This window comes from Takifugu rubripes, chromosome 14 (genome assembly GCF_901000725.2).
Source record: "Takifugu rubripes chromosome 14, fTakRub1.2, whole genome shotgun sequence".
Lineage (NCBI taxonomy): Eukaryota > Metazoa > Chordata > Actinopteri > Tetraodontiformes > Tetraodontidae > Takifugu > Takifugu rubripes.
Genome location: NC_042298.1, coordinates 6,267,663 through 6,283,573, shown reverse-complemented (window position 1 = coordinate 6,283,573; position 15,911 = coordinate 6,267,663). Strand labels below are relative to the sequence as shown.

Below are 15,911 nucleotides of genomic sequence, written 5' to 3'. Positions count from 1 at the left end.
ATCTGCTGCTCAGGGATTACGAGCCAGGACTCCATTTGCTTGGCACCAGTAAGCTAACATGACTATTATTATCAGGTTTATTGTTATTTAATCATTGAATAAATAATTTTCTCAGTACGATAGTCATTTAAATACATCTTATTTCTGAATAAAGGCACCAACGTCAGCAGAAATTTACAGCACGTGATCAGTGATGGGTGAACAGAAGAGGCAAACCCCAAAGTCAATAAGGAATTGTCAAGAACATTTGTGTGAACAAATGAACAGACACACACAAATGTTCCAAACAGAACTGCACCTGTGTGTGTCCAGATCTACACATTAAAAGATGTAATGTGCGAATATATTAAAAACGATCCTACACATAAGTACACACAGTGAGTGAGGACATGTCACCAGATATTTAGAAGTACAGTGGGAGCAGGAAAAATTTCGTTTTCAGTCACCAAATCTGAATCAGGATTGCAGCAGTTTATACTCTGGAGAGAAAAAGTCAGCCAAGATGGCCTGGTTGTTTGTCGTGTCATTGCAACTGTTTATTTTCCATTTATGAATGTGTTTGTTTATTTAGTCTTGACCATATATATATGCTTATTATAATTGACCCCCATTTAATCTCCTTCAGCAGAGGGTCCAGATTAGCAATGTCAGAACAGATTTCCTCCCACTTATGTGACCTTGAAAATGGAGCAGGCAGGGGGCGGGGAGAAGACAGACAGAAGTCAGTTTCCAGAGTTTCATTTCTTAAAAAAACCAACACAAAACCTCCGACCCCATGAGACAGTTTTGTTTGGATGATAGAGACACCATTAGAATCGTTCATTGTGTAACAGCCACTTAAAAGATGATGGAATTAAACACCGATAGTGGTCTGAGCTCAACATTGCGAACACACTGCAAATATGTGTACAATTATATATGTTAAAGCACTGAAAAGTGAGTTTTGCGTAACACATCTCCTTCAATAATAAAAGAAATATGAGCCTGGCCCGTTCCAGCTATCCTCCTTTTAAAGTGGAATTTTTCTTGCCACTGTTTCTTGCTCGTGGGTCAGGCTCTGGGTGTCTCAGGCAGCTCGAGAAACCCTCGACTGAAACAGACACTACAACTTCAGTTGAACTGAACTGGATCTCAGCAGGTGTAAACAATTTTCTCCTCCAATGTCTTTTTCCCTTTTTTGGCTTCGATTCTCAGCACCTTAGAGATGACTCAAGCGAATTCACACTGTAGCTGACAGTTCAACATGAAGGGAAAATGTGGTAAGTTCCTTTATATTAGAATTGCATTTTTTTTCCTAAAAATAAATGGCAAAATGAGAGCAGATATGCCTTTTTAAGACTATTTTTTGGTTATTATTTTTTGGGGAATGGAAGCTTTTACAGGTGACAAAAAATGACAGTTTAAATCTGAAAAACTTAAAAAGTATGTTAGAAAATTAGATAAGTGTATGAACTTAGTACATTTGAACATATCAAATTTCATTTTTCATGTAATTTGTAATTTCCTGTCCTTACCTGAAGCCAAGACTTTAATACAAAAGCGTTATTAGCTGCAACCACCCTCTGTGTTAAACAGTGGTGTGAGAAAGTTTGGGCACCCCCTCTGAGGTTGTGTAATAATGGACTCTGACTTCACACAAAATTATCTTGGTGGCATGTCCTTCATTTGCCCATAAGAGCAAAGTGTTAGCTTGATTTCCAAACACAGATTTGAAGTATTCATAGTATGCAATTGTATGAAATTAAATCAAATGTAAGAAATAGGCTGTGCAGAAATGTGGGAACCCATGTCATTTTGATGGCCTGTAACTAATCATCACAAGATAATTGGACACACAAAGTTGGTTTGGTGAGCTTGAACTTGACAGGTGCATCTAATAATGACAAAAGGTTATCCAGCATCATGGCTTAGGTAGTGGTGGACAAGTGAAGCCTCATGAAGCACTGAGGCTTTCCTAACAATTGTGTCGAAAAAGATTCAAAGCCTCAAGACTTCAGTGATGGTGACATCTGGAGCCATAGCAACCACTAAAGAACACGACTGAAGCACTGGCTTCATTTCAATCCCATGACACCATTAAAGTTCATTGTGTGGTCACCCAGTTGTTTTGTTCATTCATACCAAATAATGATTATATTGTCATTACAATAAAATATGCAGATACTCTCGCCTTACTCTAAAACACATTCAAGATTAACCCAAAGAATAAATGCAAATTATATTAAGGGTTCAGTGTTTAAGGGTTTGTTGAGCACGTTGAGATTCATTTAAAAACTGTACTAAAAGTCCCCAACAGGATTAGAGATCCTTCCTACTTTGCAAATGATCATGCTCAATTCAGAAACATTGTTTTTGTTTGTGTGAAGTGTTTTTAAGGAAAACCTTTAAAAATAATGGTTTGTCATGTTTGATTTGGAATGATTATTCACAGAAGCAGAAAAGTTATTCGTCCTCACAGGTTTTTATTGAGAAATATCATTTTCTCTACTGTTGCAGGCTTCAGTCTGCTCCTCTTCTGGCGACCAACTCCCCAGCTTTGGAAAACATCCTTTCACAGGGAACAGATGATGCTGGGATGCACAGATACTTGCATGCAAGTTTCCACAGCGTCTGATATAAAGTCTTTCGTGCCACCCAGTACTTCAAGGGATCCTCGGCTCTTGTCGGAATTTGTTCTTTCAAGTATCTATGACACAGACATGACTGATGTTTCAACAGTAATCAACATGCATACCTCTGGATCTCCACTGCAGTGCTGGCAGATGCGCTGCTGGTGCAGTGCTGAGACTCTACATAGTTGTCCAATAAAGCCCACAAGTTGTGATTTTGTTCACTAGCACTGGCAGATGTTGCAGTCTCCGGTGGCACATCTTCTGCCGACGCATCAATGAGACTGGCACACTCTCGTGTCAGCCTTTCCACAGCAGCCTGAGCATTGCTTTGATTCGTAAAGCCAGCCTGTTTAAATCGTGGATCCAAGATGGTTGCCAGAGACAGGGAGTTCACCTTTTCCATGTCACTGAATTTTTCACTTAAATTATTTTTCAAATGGTTGGCAAGCGTGGCACCAATACAAGGAGCCATTTGGGCACACTCGGCAGAAATGACATGTCTCAGCATTTTGACTAAAGGAATTGCCTTTGACCCGACACTCTTTCCTCAGAAAGCTCAACAGTTGCCTGATAGAATGGCCTTAAAACTGTCAGGCAATGGTTGATTGCTGCGTAGCCATCAGCAGTGAAAGGCACCAAGTCAGTGCTAAGTGATGCCAGGGCTGCCCCTAAAGGTTCTCTCTGCTCATAAAACCTATGGATAAGTGCTGTTCCATCTGGTTTCAACCTCTTGAACAAGCTTTTTTGGGGCATGCCCATATTAGCTTGAATAGAACACAACTTTTCTTTTGCTTTGGAACTGGACTTGAAGTGTGCCACCATTTTGCGGGCCCTACTGCGCATGTTCTCCAGCTCAGACATCTGACAGTGTGATTTTTTGACAACGAGATTTAGCATGTGGGCAAAGCAATAAATATGTCTAACATTTATGAGTTACACTTGCCACAATATTGTGAGCCCCATCAGTAACCATCCCACAGACTTTTTCCAGTGATTCCCCACTCTGTCATCAAATTTGCAATTGCACCTGAAATACTAGCTGCAGTGTGGGCCAAAGGAAAATACTGCACACCTAAAAGCACAGTAGCCAGATCTAGGCTGTCTGACACATGATGGCAAGTGACACCAAGGTACGCATCCATGTTGACTGATGTCCACATGTCAGCAGTCAAACCAACAGCTGAAGTCTGCTTAATTTCTGCCAAGGCCTTCTCTTTGGCTACAGTGTACCTTGCCTCCACCATTGCCTTTACAGCTTTGCAGCTTGGAGTGGAGTATGATGGGTCCAGGATTTTAATTAAATTTTGGAACCCTTCATCCTCAACGATAGAAAAAGGCTGACCATCTTTAACGATCATGTCCACCAAGGCCTCATCCAGCTTTTGTTTTCTGGACACTGTGGGAGAATGGTTGCTATATGAATATGATACACAACATCTCCATTAAAGAGACACACGCATACATATATATATATACAGTATATATACACACAGTATATACACGTATATATTTATCTTACTGTCAGGATTTCCTGTGTTGGCAGGGTCATGATTGTCGTCATGCCGAGCACGCAAGTGTCTCAGCATAGATGATGTGTTGTTGCTGAAAGACAACTCTTGTGTGCATTGCAAGCACCGCACCTACAAGCAATTGTAATTTTGAGACCCATTTAAAAATTAAAAATACAATTCAATTATGGGAACATAAAATGAATGCTATGAACTACATTATACCTTATTTGGTTCTATGATATCAAAATGATCCCAAACTCTAGAACGTCGCTTATTCGTGGTACTCGCCATGAAACATTCCAAAATACGCTAACTCTCACTCTCCAAATCGCTATCTCCTCACAACCCAACGAAGCGAAACAGCGTGACACTGGTGTTTTGATACAAGCTTAGACACAGTGTTTTCAATCACTCCGCTTCGGGAAGAGTGACACAAGCTCCGAAGCCTCGGTATCATTTGCCCATCACTACTGATACCGACCCTGCCTGTCTTTGTTCTGCCTGCCTCGCCTGTTCCCCTCAAAACCTCCCTGCTTTCTGTCTCTGACCACGCACTCTGCCTCCGTGTCTCCAGTTATAGTCTGCTTCCCTGGCTTCGACTTGTCTGCCGCTCGCCCTTCATCGGTACCTCTGCCTTGCTGCCCAGCTGTGGACCCCTCCCCTCAGACGTTCCACCAAGAGTAAGCCCATTCCCTTCCCCTAATCCTAAACCAGAGACTCCTTTTGGGCCACTGGTCTGAAGAGGAGACTGTTTCCTGAAATCGCGGATCACATCCGAGTTTGCTGTTATCAAATAAAGACTTTTCCAATTGATCCTGAGCTCATGTCTACTGCTATTGGGTCCATATCCAACCCGTCAAAAAGACACCTAAATACACAAACTAAGTGAGGACATATCACCTGTTGATGTTGAAGTACAGATGTTGAGCAGTACCGTAGTAACAGGTACAAATTCATTTTCAGTCATCAACAGAGCAGATCTGGTTCAGTCTATACTGTGGAGGGCAAAAGGCAGCCTGGGCCTTTGTGTGGCTCTGGCCCTATTCAACAGTGAGGTTTTCTAGGTTAATCTAAAAACAGAAATATAATTTTAAAAAGTCATATCTCATGTTTCCCTAAAGAGAAAATATGAGCGTGGTCGTTTTCAAGGTTTCTTCCCGTTAAAGTGTTTATTTCTGCCACTGTCGCTCGCTTGGGAGTTCACACATCGAGAGACACCCTTGAATGAAAATTACACTTTTGAAAGACAAATAAAGCTGAATTGAACTGGTCTGACATTGTAAGTGAAGCTTCAGAAACCTGTAAGCTTCATAATTGCACAGCAATTCATTCTGATCTCAAACATTAATTATTACATTATTTTTCAAAACATGAGAAAAAAAAACTATGATCCAGTTATTTTGTTTTTACAGGTAAGAAAATAAAGGTTTATTGCAGGTCATAAAAATAAAGTCTAACCCTGAGCATCCACTCCTTCATCCAGGCAGTGTTCTGCTAAACCACCACCCTCCCAAAATTGCAAATAAAGAGATTTCATGTGACTTCAGGAGCATTTCCATGCATTTCAAGGTCTTTCTTGTGAACAACCTTCACTATAAACTCTCTCAGGGAAATGTGGAAGATGTTTATGTTATTTTCAGACAGTTAAAAGTGAGTATTTCTCATTTCAGCCATTAAAACTGAGTTGTCTCCATGGTCCCTCCTGTGATGATGGTAGAACCTTCAGCTGTCCCACGGATCTTCTTCTTCTTCCATGAAAAATAGATGAAAATCCCACTGAAGATAAAAATCATCACCAATGCACGGAAGAAAAGTGTGAGGAGAACATTATCTGGATAAACATGGAGACAGAAAAGAAATCTCAGTAAAATAAACTCATACAGGTGAGTGACAATTGACAGAGTAACAGCTGTGATCATCATAACAGGATTGAACATCATAAATTAATTAACTAATTAATAATATATTAATAAACTGAGATTATATGTTTTTGTTTCATTTGTGGGTACATATAAAAACTATAGTAACATAGTTTGGGATATAAAAATTATGTATTTGCAAAATGTTAACATTCTTCAAAACCATCTGACGAAATGGAAAAATATGAACAACATCAAGCATTTGTTGTCCTTACCTAGAGCTGAGACTTTTATACAAACCGGTTTGTGAGCTGCAAACACCCACTGTCTTATATGGGTCCCATTTGATAATTGACACTCAATGAAAATGTAGCCTAAAGGGAAGAAACTGTTCAACCGCTGACACAAAAGCATCGATGTCACATTAATGAAGATGTTTCCATCATGTTGTCACTCACCACAGGTTGAAATCATCTCTGTTACTGAGGCTTCACTGACGTGATTCCTGACTAAACACACCAGCCGTCCTGACACTGTTTGTTTCAGAATGATCTCATTAGTCTCATTATTCCCAGAGAGGAGCTGATCATCTGTCAGTGTGTCTCCATCCAGAGTCCAGCTGTACTGAGGACTGTCTCCAACAGAGGAGCAGGACATCCTCTTCTCTCCCTGGGACAGACACTCAGACGTCAGCCGGACAGTCGACACAGGAGCTGAAACACATGAACTTTGATTAGAACAGAAAATGATCAGCTCTCTACACAGCAGAACATGAATCCTGTGTTATATGAGAGTTAGAATATGACAGGAAGATTTAATCAAAGCTCTCGGTCAAACGTACCTTGGATGTTCAACTGTTGAGTCCGAACTGCTGTTCTCTCTCCATCCTCTTTAAATATATCAAGTGTATATTCACCACCATCAGTTCTGCTCAGGCTGTTCATCCTCAGTGTTCCATTATGGGAAATAAACTCTAACCGGGTTGATAATCTATTCATCACAGGCCTGTTTCTAATCTGAATCAGAATCATTCCTTTTGAGTTCCACCATTTGAATGTCAGTATCTCTGGGACTTTGTCCATCAACTGCAGGACCAGAGTTCCTCCCAGAGCTCCATAACACTGAGTTTTATCCTGCCGGCCATCACAGGAGGTTTCTACACCTGCACAACACACAAATGACCAAATCACAGCAATAAATAAACACCTAGCTGAGACCATCAACATCACGTGTTTTAAACGTGTCCACAGATTTTGGGATTAAAATATAATGAGTTCAACAAGAGAGGCTCAACAAAGCATCATGAATGTGCTACAAACTTTAATTAGAAATCAAACCCATGGATCACATAATCAAATGTTTGTTTTAGTCTGACCATCAAATTATAATTTAAGATATTTGTTTTATTCAAGGTTTCTTTCAATGGCTCCTGTTGAGTAGCACATCTATTTATTTAAATGGTTCCTATGAGTAAAATATTCTCTAAACTTCCCTCAGCCTGCTGACATCTGATCAGACTGGTCGTCTGTTTAACGGCTCACCCAGAGAGACTCTGACCAACATCAGCAATAGTCCCATCACACTGGGATGTCACCCTCCTTAACAACATTCTCTGAGGTTGTTGTTGTTGTTGTTGTTGTGGTTGTTGGTTTAATACACAATGTGTTATCTGCTACAAACACCCACTGTGTTATGTTTGTCCCATTTGATAATTGACACTCAATGAAAACTTAGCCTAAAGGGAAGAAACTGTTCAACCACTGACACAAAAGCATCGATGTCACATTAATGAAGATGTTTCCATCATGTTGTCACTCACCACAGGTTGAAATCATCTCTGTTACTGAGGCTTCACTGACGTGATTCCTGACTAAACACACCAGCCGTCCTGACACTGTTTGTTTCAGAATGATCTCATTAGTCTCATTATTCCCAGAGAGGAGCTGATCATCTGTCAGTGTGTCTCCATCCAGAGTCCAGCTGTACTGAGGACTGTCTCCATCAGAGGAGCAGGACATCCTCTTCTCTCCCTGGGACAGACACTCAGACGTCAGCCGGACAGTCGACACAGGAGCTGAAAGAGACACACATGAACTTTGATTAGAACAGAAAATGATCAGCTCTCTACACAGCAGAACATGAATCCTGTGTTATATGAGAGTTAGAATATGACAGGAAGATTTAATCAAAGCTCTCGGTCAAACGTACCTTGGATGTTCAACTGTTGAGTCCGTACTGCTGTTCTCTCTCCATCCTCATTAAATATTTCAAGTTTATATTCTCCACCATCAGTTCTCCTCAGGCTGTTTATCCTCAATGTTCCATTATGGGAAATAAACTCTGACCTCATTGATAATCTATTCATCACAGGCCAGTTTCTAATCTGAATCAGAATCATTCCTTTTGGGTTTGACCATTTGAATGTCAGTTTCTCTGGGACTTTGTCCATCAACTGGAGGACCAGAGTTCCTCCCAGAGCTCCATAACACTGAGTTTTATTCTGCCGGCCATCACAGGAGGTTTCTACACCTGCACAACACACAAATGACCAAATCACAGCAATAAATAAACACCCAGCTGAGACCATCAACATCACGTGTTTTAAACGTGTCCACAGATTTTGGGATTAAACTATAATGAGTTCAACAAGAGAGGCTCAACAAGGCATCATGAATGTGCTACAAACTTTAATTAGAAATCAAACCCATGGATCACAAAATCAAATGTTTGTTTTAATCTGACTATCAAATTATAATTTAAGATATTTGTTGAGTAGCACATCTATTTCTTTAAATGGTTCCTATGAGTAAAATATTCTCTAAACGTCCCTCTGCCTGCTGACATCTGATCAGACTGGTCGTCTGTTTAACAGCTCACCCAGAGAGACTCTGACCAACATCAGCAATAGTCCCATCACAGCCTTCATGCCTCTGCAGTGTTTGGTCTCAGTTGATCCACTCAGCAGGTCCCCAGAGAACGACCAGAAATGCAGCATGAACAACAGAGCGTGAGCGTCCTGTAACTTCTCCTGATGATGTGACCAGACTGATAAATTTGACTGACTGCTGCTTTTATCTCTTCTTGAATTCGTGCTATAGAGAAGGAAGTGATGTCACATTCACTTCCTCTTTAGTCAGAACCAAAAAGGACAACAGTCTTCTGATGGACTCAGGAGAGAAGAAGAAATGATTTCTTCTTCAGGTTTAAATAGGATTTGAGACAAACATCTGAGACCAGAGTTGTTTCACATTATTGTTGTTCTTGGTACCAGAGCTCAGCTAAAATATGGAGGGGAGAGGAGAGGAGAGGAGAGGAGAGGAGAGGGAGAAGAGAGGAGAGGGAGAAGAGAGGAGAGGGAGAAGAGAGGAGAGGAGAGGAGAGGAGAGGAGAGGAGAGGAGAGGAGAGGAGAGGAGAGGAGAGGAGAGGAGAGGAGAGGAGAGGAGAGGAGAGGAGAGGAGAGGAGAGGGCAGCCTTGGCCTTTAGCAACAAAACTAAGATATTAACCTAATAATTAGGTGACCCTCTAAATATAAAGATAAAGCTAAGGATACTTTTTATTGTCAATTTACTCCATTTTGGGGGGGTAGTGGACAGAGTTCAGCATCCTGACAGCCTGGTAGATAAAGCTGTTTGACAGTCTGGTGGAGCAGGCCCAAAGGCTCTGGAACCTTCTCCCTGAAGGCAGGAGGCTGAAGTCGAGGTGTGAGGGGTGGGAGTTATCCTCAACAATGATGATGGCTCTTCAGGTGAGGCAGGTGTGAAAAATGTTTGTGAGGGAGAGCAGAAGAGCACAAATGATCTTACTGGCTGCATTCACTACGTGTTACACTGTCTTTCAGCAGGAGGCAGAGCCGCCCCCATACCACACAGTAATGCAGCCAGTGGTGACGCTCTCAATGGTGCCTCTATAGAAGGTGCACATAATGGGGGTGGGACATGTGCTTTCCTCAGTTTGCGGAGGAAGTATAGGCATGTCTGAGCTTTCCTGGCCAGATACGTGTACCCCCAGAAACTTGGTGCTGCTCACCCTCTCCACAGCAGCACCATTGATGATCAGTGGGGGATACTGTGGTGGCCTTCTCCTGAAGTCATTAACAATCTCTATGGTAAGGAAGAGATTGTTATCTATGCAACACTGGACCAGTTGGCTCACCTCACAGAACTGTAGGCTGCCTCATTGTTGTTGGTGATGACGCTCAGTTGTATCATCCGCAAACTTAATGATGTGATTGTAGCTGGGTATGCAGTCATGGGCCAGCTTGGTGAAGATCAGTGGGCTGAGCACACACCCTTGTGGTGCCCCTGTGCTCAGCACGACTGTCTGGGAGGTGTTGCTGCCAGCCCGTACACTCTGTGGCCTCTCTGATAAGAAGTCCAGCACCCACTTACACATATGATAATTAAGTCTGGGATAATAGCTGGAACTACAGAATTACTGACAATAACCTGACAAACCAGCATTCTGAGAGCAGTGGTCTAGTGGTCTAGAAGTGGTCTATTGGGATGATAAGGTGTCACTAGCTCCTCCAGGTAGGATGGAGCTAGGCCTCTGATGACCTTGTAGGTCAGAAGAAGAATTATTCTAAATTTAATGGGCAGCCAATGAAGAGATGCCAGTACATGAGTTATGTGATCTCTTTTGTCAACACCTGTCAGAAGCTGCAGAATTTATGATCAGCTGGAGGCTTCTTAAAGAGGTGTTTTAGCACCAAGAAAAGAATTGCAATAGTCCAGCCTGGAAGTAACAAATGCATGAACTAAGTTTTCTGCATCATGCAGTAGTTTCCTGATCTTTGCAATGTTTCTTAGGTAGAAAAAAGGCACTTCTAGAGACTAATTTAATGTGTGAGTTGACGGAGATACTATCTAGAGTTATCGTGTGATCTAATCTATCCCTGAAAGGTTCAGGACCAAACACCACGACCTCAGTTTTTCCTGAATTAAGGAGAGGGAAATTTGAAGACAGACAGGTCTGGATCTTCACTAACTTCTCTGTCTCTTCTGGTTTCATTGATAAATAAAGCTGAGTGTCATCGGCATAACAATAGAAATTTATTTCATGCTGCCTAATAATGTTTCCTAAGAGAACCATGTACAAGGTGAAAAGGATTGGTCCAAGTACAGAACCTTGTGGAACTCCATGGCTAACCCTACTGTATGAAGAGGGAACACCATGGACATGAGAAAACTGGTATCTATCAGATAAATACGATCTAAACCAGTCTAGTGCTGTCCCTTTAATCCCAATCACATGTTCCAGTCTATGTAACAGGATGCTGTGATCAACTGTATCAAAAGCAGCACTGAGGTCCAGCAGAACCAGCATAGAGACCAGTTCATGATCTGAAGCTATGAGAAGATCATTAGTAACTTTAAGAAGTGCTGTTTCTGTGCTGTGATGAGCTCTAAAGCCGGACTGAAACATCTCAAACAGGCTGTTTCTCTGCAGGTGCTCCAGTAACTGAGTCACCACCACCTTCTCAAGAATTTTAGAGATAAAAGGAAGGTTGGATATCAGCCTATAGTTTGCTAACACATCGGGATCCAGTGATGTTTTTTAAGCAACGGCTTAATCACTGCCACCTTGTAAGACCGAGGTACATAACCTGTCCCTAAAGAACAATTAATCTGGTCCCGGATAGAACCACCTATCACTGGTAAAACATCCTTTAACAGGTGTGTTGGGATGGGATCTAAAGGACACGTGGTGGTCTTGGATTTCTGAGTTAGCGAAGACGCCTCAGAAAAATATATTGTGCTGAAGGAGTTTAAGGGCTTGTGGAGGTCCTGTATGCTCCCACAGTCAGCACATCTGGTGATGGTCCAGTTGTAGGGATGGCCTGTTAGCTTTTTCTCTGATAGCTAAAACTTTTTCAGTGAAGAAGTTCATGAAGTCTTCCCCACTAAGGGAAGAAGGGATACGTGGGTCTCAAACACTGTGATTCTTGGTTAATTTGACCACAGTGCTGAAAATAAATTTGGGTTTATTCTGGTTTTCTTCAATTAAATAAGAAAAACAGGCTGTTCTAGCCTTATGGAGGGCCTTTTTATAAACTACCAGACTGTCTTTCCAGAATAAATGGTAGCTATCTATTTCACAAGAATACTACTTCCTTTCTAGTCTCTAGTCACATGTGTGTAAATAATTCATTAATATCTTCAATGGCAGCAAGCACATATTTTACTTTAATTTATGTGTCTTTTTCCTTTTTAATCATTGACTTATTTGCTTTATCTGACTCCTCCCTCAGTTTGTGAATTTGTGCACAAGATCGCATCACCTGTCCTGCATGGCCCCCTTCTGGTATTTTGCAGTATGACTGTGTAATGGTAAAACTATTACTTCGTGATTTTTGTTATTTAGTGTCTCATATTAAGGTGCTACTGTGCTGAGCAACATCTTTGAATTTGTCCTTTAAATGTTACTGATGAACACTGTTATTAAACCAACAGAATTGAGGGCAGAACCACACCTAACCTGCAGGGGTCAAGATAGGAAAGCAGAGAAAAACATGATTTTGATACCTTTAAAAATTTATTTCAGGTGTAATCTTTATTTGACAGATAAAAGGTTACATACTGCTAAATTTCATTAATCACATTAAATAATGTCATTGCAAGACATCCAGATTTTATTAACATTAGGCTACAGCTTTCATAGTTTGATTGTGTTAAGATAACGTTAAAACTTATTCCAGATAGCCTACGTTTAGAGACCAGAATTTAGTGCATTTAGTTGAACATAAATTTTGAATTTTAATTGCTCCACATCAACTTTTAAGACTTTAAGTCTGTTATAACTCATATTTAAATGGTGCAGACAGTATTGGTTATTTTAGACTAGTAATGAAAGCAGTAGTAGTAGTCGTCATAATTAAATAAAAAAGGTTAGTAAACCTTCATTCATTCATCTGAAGCACAAACTTTATGTTCAAACTCCAAATGCACTGATAGAATGAGCTCTCCAGGTTCACAAAATTTGCCAGTGGGCAAAAAACAAAGTTTATGGTCTAGATACCCAAAACTGAAGAATGTTCAAGTGTCCGTGCAGACAAGTTTTTATGGTTCTGGACTCAACAACATGAACACTGGAGCTGTCGTTCAAAGTCAATTCATCTTCCATTCATTTCCTCTTTATTTATACCACACAATGCCCATAGGCCTGAGCCCTAACTAACAACCGTGGTAAGGACCAATTCCCTTTGAACAGGAAGAAACCTTGAGCAAGACCAAGCTCATATGAGGGACCTTCCTCATGGTGGACAGCTGGGTAAAGAAGGAGAAGGAAGAGGAGAGAGTAGACATACATCTTACATACTGAAGAGAATTTTCAGTTTTTTGCATACGTTTCCGTTTTATGTTAGAATTAGTTTAGATGTTAGGGATAATAAAACTTCTTAATGAGGCCCATTGGGCCAGATTCACCAATATGTTCTTAAGAATCTTCTTAGATTCTTTCTTAAGTTGTTCTTAAGAAGTTTCTTAAGAAACCCCTACGTCGGATTCATCAACGCGTTCGTAAGCCCCAGAATTGTTCGCAGCTGTGTTCTTAGATTGATGAATGCCATCTGTTCGTAAATTGAGAGCGCGTGCCATGTGAGTCTAATTAACATACGATTAGCATAAGTCACCGCCCACTAATGCCCATAAAAGGAACTGCAGCAGGACCCTGAAGACAGAGCAAAAAGCATAAAAAAGCACCCCTTTAAAATGCCGATGGTGCGTTCAATGGTGGAGCGACTGCGCGCATGCATCTGATTGAATAAAACTTCCTGTGGAGTCTGAGTGTTGGTCAGTGGTGTCAACAACCAGGGAGCTAGGACATATCCTCGATCCCCTAATAAAATAAATCAAGATAAAATCAAATAAAAAGAGAGTTTTGGCATGGTTTCCAATGTGGTTGATTAATGTTAAGTCATTGGCACATTTACGTAATTTGAAAATTCTCCGTGAATCACCAAAAATAGGAAATAAATAAATATGACATAATTATCATTGTAATATTGAATTTTATTGAACTGCACAAGAGAAGAAAACACAACTAGGCCAACATGTCGGCACTGAAATGTGCGTAAGAGTACTCCTGAGTGTTCGTAGGATTTGTTCTTACCTACGCATAAATCCAGGATAAGAAGAAATTGGTGAATGCCACAATCTTCGTAAAATGTTCGTAAGTGGGACTTAAGAACAAATTTGTTCGTAAGAACGTTTCGTGAATCTGGCCCATTGACCTATAGGACACGCAGCCATGAACCAGCAGTGTCAGATGATTATGTTTTTTTAGATGACATCAAGATGGTAGCCAAAAAAATCGATTCCCCTGATCTAAATAGGATAATTACTCTAACTAGGAAAATGACTGTAGCTACAGAATTACTAACTGTATGCTTCCTTAATGGGGAAGGTTTTAAGCCTAGAAGTAGAATATGAGGATGAGGAGATCAAACTGTTGAGTCTGTACTGCTGTTCTCTCTCCATCCTCATTAAATATTTCAAGTTTATATTCACCACCATCAGTTCTGCTCAGGCTGTTCATCCTCAATGTTCCATTATGGGAAATAAACTCTGACCTGGTTGATAATCTATTCATCACAGGCCCATTACCAATCCGACTCAGAATTATTCCTTTTGAGTTCCACCATTTGAATGTCAGTATCTCTGGGACTTTGTCCATCAACTGCAGGACCAGAGTCCCTCCCAGAGCTCCATAACACTGAGTTTTATCCTGCCGGCCATCACAGGAGGTTTCTACACCTGCACAACACACAAATGACCAAATCACAGCAATAAATAAACACCCAGCTGAGACCATCAACATCACGTGTTTTAAACGTGTCCACAGATTTTGGGATTAAACTATAATGAGTTCAACAAGAGAGGCTCAACAAAGCATCATGAATGTGCTACAAACTTTAATTAGAAATCAAACCCATGGATCACATAATCAAATGTTTGTTTTAGTCCGACCATCAAATTATAACTTAAGATATTTGTTTTATTCAAGGTTTCTTTTGATGGCTCCTGTTGAGTAGCACATCTATTTATTTAAATGGTTCCTATGAGTAAAATATTCTCTAAACGTCCCTCAGCCTGCTGACATCTGATCAGACTGGTCGTTTGTTTAACGGCTCACCCAGAGAGACTCTGACCAACATCAGCAATAGTCCCATCACACTGGGATGTCACCCTCCTTAACAACATTGTCTGAGGTTGTTGTTGTTGTTGTTGTGGTTGTTGGTATAATACACAGTGTGTTATCTGCTACAAACACCCACTGTGTTATGTTTGTCCCATTTGATAATTGACACTCAATGAAAATGTAGCCTAAAGGGAAGAAACTGTTCAACCACTGACACAAAAGCATCGATGTCACATTAATGAAGATGTTTCCATCATGTTGTCACTCACCACAGGTTGAAATCATCTCTGTTACTGAGGCTTCACTGACGTGATTCCTGCCTAAACACACCAGCCGTCCTGACACTGTTTGTTTCAGAATGATCTCATTAGTCTCATTATTCCCAGAGAGGAGCTGATCATCTGTCAGTGTGTCTCCATCCAGAGTCCAGCTGTACTGAGGACTGTCTCCAACAGAGGAGCAGGACATCCTCTTCTCTCCCTGGGACAGACACTCAGACGTCAGCCGGACAGTCGACACAGGAGCTGAAACACATGAACTTTGATTAGAACAGAAAATGATCAGCTCTCTACACAGCAGAACATGAATCCTGTGTTATATGAGAGTTAGAGTATGACAGGAAGATTTAATCAAAGCTCTCGGTCAAACGTACCTTGGATGTTCAACTGTAGAGTCCGTACTGCTGTTCTCACTCCATCCTCATTAAATATTTCAAGTTTATATTCACCACCATCAGTTCTGCTCAGGCTGTTCATCCTCAATGTTCCATTATGGGAAATAAACTCTGAC

At 40.9% G+C, this 15,911-nt stretch overlaps 1 protein-coding gene across 5 annotated transcripts in view; it reads right to left on the bottom strand.

Moving 5' to 3' along the window:
• Positions 1–15,911, bottom strand: part of LOC105419430 (matrix-remodeling-associated protein 5-like) — a 42,382-nt gene that overhangs the window by 3,250 nt on the left and 23,221 nt on the right. For 2 of the 5 annotated variants that reach the window (XM_029846939.1, XM_029846943.1), the window contains 3 exons: positions 7,802–8,056; positions 6,824–7,144; positions 6,441–6,695 (listed from right to left, as the gene is read on the bottom strand). In XM_029846939.1, the coding sequence (XP_029702799.1) occupies positions 6,441–6,695; positions 6,824–7,144; positions 7,802–8,056 (831 nt within the window). Of the gene's footprint in view, positions 1–5,100; positions 5,955–6,257; positions 6,357–6,440; positions 6,696–6,823; positions 7,145–7,801; positions 8,057–15,911 lie in introns of those variants that run through there. The other 3 variants (XM_029846940.1, XM_029846941.1, XM_029846942.1) reach the window with 3 other exon arrangements.